Source organism: Entamoeba invadens (genome assembly GCF_000330505.1).
Source record: "Entamoeba invadens IP1 unplaced genomic scaffold scaff_1105074726643, whole genome shotgun sequence".
NCBI classification, from domain to species: Eukaryota; Evosea; order Mastigamoebida; family Endamoebidae; genus Entamoeba; species Entamoeba invadens.
Window position 1 is genome coordinate 57,632 of NW_004440363.1, and position 5,544 is coordinate 63,175.

Genomic DNA, 5,544 nt, shown 5'->3' on the forward strand with positions numbered 1-5,544 from the left:
AATGTATAAATAAAATAATTTATATAATTTAAAAAAAAAAGTAATATAACTAAAATAAAATTAACTATAATTAAATTATATACAAACTGTATAAAAACACAAATTGAAAAACTTTAAAACCCACAAATGACTAAATCCAAAAAGCAATTTGATAATGATCGTTCCGTCTTTGTAGGCAATCTCAATAAAAAAATGACCGAACCCGAATTTTTAGGGCTTTTTACCCCATTTGGTCCGATTTCCCGTCACAATTTTCATGTATCTGATAGATTGTTTCACAGTGCCTTTGTTGAGTTTGAGAACTCATCATCGGTGGAACGAGCGATGAAATTAGATGGATCACTTTTCCAAGGGAAATACCTCAAAGTCAACAAATCGACTGAGAAGCCACAGACGGATTCGAAGATCAAGTTTATCCGAAACAAAACGAAAGGGATGAAAAAGAAATTTGTAAGTAATGAGAATTATTGTATTCTTGTCAATAAGATTAATACACACACTGATGAGTTGACGTTTGCTAAGATTTTTGGAAAAGCTGGGAAAGTCATCCAAGTCATTCTGCCAACTACGAAGGGAAAAAAACAAAAAAGCCGCGGGTTTGCTATTATCGAGTTCGCAGCAAAGGTTTCAGTCCTCAAGGCCTTAGAACTCAATGGAACAACAATCGATGGTAAAAAAGTCATCGTCTCAAAAATGGTTAAAGATGAGACAAGTGCGGAACGAAAGGAAAAGAAAAAACATAACAAGATTGAGAAGGGCGGAAAGAAAGAAGATTTGGGAGAGGAATCTGAAGAAGAAAATCAAGAAAGTGAACAAGACGAAGAGATTAAAACGGAATTAGAGGCCGAACGAAAGAGCGAGAAGAAAGAGAAGAAGAGCAAAAAGGAAAAGGCAGAGAAAAAGCCTGTTACTCAGGAAGATAAAAAGGAAATGCAGGAGAAGAAGAAAGACGAAGAGAAGAAGGAGACTCACGTTGAAAAGGACGATGACAGTGAAGACGACGGGAGAGTGAAAATCGAGCAAGACTCCGACGAATGATTTTTGATTGAATTAATGCTTTTTAATAATTATAATGAATAACTTAAAATACAATAATTTAACTATAATGTTATTATAAACTATAATTTATAAAAAACAAATAAATAATTAAGTAATGAGTCGAGTGACCGACCAGCAAGAATTGATTAACAAAGCCGTTGATGCCCTTGAAAAGTTGATTCAGACGTGGGCTGCATTGTGTTCGAAAATCAACGCGTCTGTTCAAACATACATCGACAGCACTTCCGTTGTCGCGACGGAAAATAGCATTGAAACCCTCGAGGGTTATATTGTCCGGTTGGAGTCGTTGTATAACCAAATGGATAGTCAACTGCAAACACTATTTAAACGACTTGAAAAACTACCTGTTGGAGCAGACACGTCTGTCTCACAACTGTATCACAGACAATGGGAGTTGTTTGAGTTTATTGTTAATTCATATCGAGACGAGTGGATTTTGAGAGACGATTTGGTGCAGAAAATGAAAGTGAGTACGTCGAAACAGTTTGTGTCAGAGAGGCAGGAAGTGTGCAATGCACAAGTCAACATGTTACAAAGTTTGTTATTGAATTTTTTATTTGAAGAACTTAAAATCATTTGAATTATTAGTTGAATAAGTTTAACATCAAGTACAAAACAATTTGGATATTCTGAAGACCTCACGGTCATTCAGTGGTGTTGCAAATAGGCATTTGAGATAAGAATCTTTCAATTGAGAATACGTTTAAGTCTCAAAATGATTGAAAATTGAATTATTTTTGTGAATTTGGTATAGTTTAAGTGAATAGTTTTATAAATTATATTAATATAGTTTATTTGATAATCTATTTTTAGTGTAGATAACATTTTTTTTATAATCACTTATTTTTAAAGTGTGTTCTTGATCATTGTTTTTAATTAAAAACGAAGTCTGTCTGTCATTTGACAAACATGATGCTTTTGTTCGCCAGTTCCGTATCTAATGTCATAGTAGAAAATCACTTCACCAATACCTGGAATTGTTCCTTTTGCGTATTTGACAGTAAATTGATAAGCTCCTGGTGGAATTGGGTCTTTCTGTCCAATACGAACTTCGAGTTGGAATGATTCCAATTCTCTTCTGCCAGTGTATTGTTGGTCAACATAAACATCACCACTGAAATCAAAGAATGCTTGATGAAGGGGGTTTTTCACCTGGATATCAACAATGAATTCAAATGAATTATCTTCTGTGTTTGTGTTCCTTGATATTTTCAATATTTCAACATCGTGTGGGTCACCAGTTAATGGGCATTTAGAAGTTTTGAGTGTCTCTTCAGCAAAAGAGAGTGTAATGAATAAAACGAAGAAGAGCATTTGAATGAAATAAGTGATGTAATTGAACTTTATATATGTTTTTTTAGAAGTCATTTTCATAAATCAAGAACATTTCAAAAGTAATTATTAAAATACAATGTTAAATTTATTTTTGATTGACTTCTGTTCTATTTATAATTTTAGCAATAGTATTTGTAATAATTATAAATATTATATTTTAATTATTTAAATTATTCAAATTATTCAAATTTTATTTTTATGAATCTATTAACTTTTATTTTTTTAAAATAATTTTTGTTAATATAACATTAAATTTAAATAGTAACATTTATTAATTAAGATATATAAATTATTATAGTTATAACAATTGTTATTTAAAAAATAATGAAAAGACAACATTGTTAAAAACAATTTTGTCATAAAGTGACTTCAAAATATTTGCAATATAATTAAACAAGTAAATAACACTTTATTATTATTTTTTTAAATGTTATTAATTAAGATGAAATTTATTGAGACAAGTTATTTTTATATTATAATTTTTTAATATATTTATAAATAAAATAATAATAAATTATAGTTATTCATTTATAATATATTATAATAAATTTTTATCATAATTATTATATTATATAATTTTTACCATTGTTTTATAAAAAAAATCTTTTAATAACAAATAATAATAAGTATGATTATTTATAATATATTTATAGTAAATTTTTGTGTGTGTAATTAGAAAACATTTTATCAACCCCAAAGGGGATTGGATAATTTATCAAAGAATATTCTTCATTTCAATAATCCCGAATTATGTCGGACTTTTTAATTCATTAATTATCAAATAACACATTTTATAAATTATAGTTATATTATAATAAGTTATATTAAATAGAAATATAAAACAAACTTGATTTAGTTTTTTGGTAATTAAACGTTACAAATGTTATGTTTCATATATTAAAAATTGCCAAAAAACACCAGTTGAGGTAATGTTGAATTAAAAAACTGACTTTTCTTTTTTTTTCGCTTTTTTTTATATTTCTACTCTATTAAAATCAAATTAAAAAAAAATTCCCGTAATTTAAAGATATTATTGGCTAGAATCGTTTGTTATAACAACTACAATTCATAGAAATTAAAGAAATTTTACACTAAAACCCCATAAAACAAAATCGAATCTTTATTAAAACAATTGTCATGTTTTAGTACTTTTACCTAAGATTTTCAACAAAGAAAAAATAAAACAAAATTGCAAAACAAAAAACAGAAAAGTAAAACCGTTCATCACCACTTTCACCAAAACGAATTTTAAAACCATAAAGCAAATGCTATTGATAAGAGCACTTGCACTACTTATCACTTTCTTTCCTCTTTTTGTTCGTACTTTTCCATTAAAGTCCTCTTGTTCCTGCACTTATTCCGAAACGGAAGGAACGTGTACGACCACTGAAAACTCATGCGATTATTTCGTTTCTGTAAACATAACGATGGAAGGCATTCAATCACACAATTCGTTGACTATTTCGTCAAACGTGGCGGTGACGTGTACAGGAAAATGTTTATTTTACACGTTAAAGATATTGAATGATTGTTCCTTGACGGTAAAAGGCTATCTTGTCTTTTTTGATATTAAAATGAGTGGGACTGCGAAAATCTATAGTGAAGGGACGTTATATTTTTCTCGGTCATTTACTGGTGATTTGTTAGAGGCATTTCCTATAGACATTTCGGAATCTGGAAGCCTTAAATTTGATTCAGTTTTAAGTATTAATATAACCCCTCAACAATCGGGAAATTGGACTAAAAGTAATTACGACTGTTTTGATCTTGCAAAAACGAATGATTGTAGTTCAATTCAATTAATGACAGACACGATAATGTGCGGAGCAAAACTAAAGACGGACACCGGACTGTTGGGAGGTGTGAGGGGAGATACTGTTCTTCGGTTTTGTTCAAACAACGGGCTGACAAATTATTTTGACGAAAAGTACCGGTGTCGGATGACGGGGAAAAACTACAAACCACAAAATTTTCTGGACCAACTGTGTCCCTGCACACAAAAATCTCAAAAATGTTATTTGGAACTACAAAAACTCTTTTATGAACAATTCGATTTCCAAAACGAAGATGTTATAATGGACGTTATTATCAGAGAAAGTGGAGGGTATTTAAATTTAAAAAGTGTGCAACAAGTTTCGTTTTTGTGTGCAAATTGTAACTTTTGGATGAGTACAAAAAGTGTTGAGGAAATAGACCTTATGGGAGAAATAGAACTTAATTTCACAACTAAAGGAATGGCAAATTTTTTTTATAATGATAGTTTGTACCCGCAACTAGTTATAGAAGGAATGAATGAAGCGAATTTAGTTCTGAAATCTAAGAACAATAGTTACTTTGATATCATGAGTAAAAGTGTAGAACAATTAACTATAGAAAGTGATAAAGAAGTTTTAGTTAATATGAGAGAATTGCCAACAGAATTAAATGTCAGAACGAACTTAACTATTATTGAACAAAACGTTGAAAATGATAACTGTAGTGCCACAAGATATATAAATGGAACTGGAAAATGTATTTTGTACAATAAAAACGTAGATGCTTTTTATGAAATTGTAGAAAGTAAATCTGAAAATTGTGATATAGAAGAAAGATACTATATAAATAAAACAATGAAGAGATGCATCAAATGTGTTGATGGATATCGAGAAAACATAGGATCTTGTATTGCTTTTCCTCAATGTAATTTTTCAGAAAAAAATATGTGTAAGAAATGTGCACTTAATTTTGCACAAAATTTCACTTCGAATTTTTGTCATCTTTTCAATATTTCGTTTTGTAAAATCTCATCAAACAAAATGTGCTTGGAGTGTGAAGAAAACAAATATCTTAGAGAAAATACCTGTCAAACTGTCCCCAATTCCTCTAAGATAATTTTCAATCAAATTATTTGTGAAAATGGATTTTACATTTCAAATTTTTCCTGTCAAAAATGTACGACTTTATTTCCGAATTGTTCGCTTTGTGATTCCACAAAGTGTATCAAATGTGCAGCACCTTATTTTCAACAAAAAAACATGACATGTTCTACTCCGCTTGGGTGCATTTTTGATCTCCAAAACAAAAACGAAACTCAAACCCAAATACCTCAATTCTATACCTCCAAAACGAAAACGCTTTTCAGTGGCCCTTTTCTATGTTCGAGTTGTCAAG

At 29.7% G+C, this 5,544-nt stretch overlaps 4 protein-coding genes across 4 annotated transcripts; 3 read left to right on the plus strand and 1 right to left on the minus strand.

Annotated features, from left to right (window-relative positions):
- Nucleotides 1-126: 126 nt before the first annotated feature.
- EIN_462520 (RNA-binding protein, putative) lies at nt 127-1,038 on the plus strand (the record flags this gene model as incomplete). The annotated part of the gene is made up of 1 exon (XM_004256609.1): nt 127-1,038. One exon carries the CDS (start codon nt 127-129, stop codon nt 1,036-1,038), a length of 912 nt encoding a protein of 303 aa, XP_004256657.1.
- A 115-nt stretch (nt 1,039-1,153) lies between these two features.
- Nucleotides 1,154-1,739, plus strand: EIN_462530 (hypothetical protein; the record flags this gene model as incomplete). Its single annotated transcript, XM_004256610.1, has 2 exons — nt 1,154-1,595; nt 1,669-1,739. 2 exons carry the CDS (start codon nt 1,154-1,156, stop codon nt 1,737-1,739), a joined length of 513 nt encoding a protein of 170 aa, XP_004256658.1.
- A 196-nt stretch (nt 1,740-1,935) lies between these two features.
- Nucleotides 1,936-2,427, minus strand: EIN_462540 (hypothetical protein; the record flags this gene model as incomplete). Its single annotated transcript, XM_004256611.1, has 1 exon — nt 1,936-2,427. One exon carries the CDS (start codon nt 2,425-2,427, stop codon nt 1,936-1,938), a length of 492 nt encoding a protein of 163 aa, XP_004256659.1.
- Nucleotides 2,428-3,022: 595 nt separating this feature from the next.
- Nucleotides 3,023-5,443, plus strand: EIN_462550 (hypothetical protein; the record flags this gene model as incomplete). The annotated part of the gene is made up of 4 exons (XM_004256612.1): nt 3,023-3,058; nt 3,422-3,439; nt 3,555-5,346; nt 5,370-5,443. The coding sequence occupies 4 exons, from the start codon at nt 3,023-3,025 to the stop codon at nt 5,441-5,443; spliced, it is 1,920 nt and encodes a 639-aa protein (XP_004256660.1).
- Between the last annotated feature and the right edge of the window lie 101 nt (nt 5,444-5,544).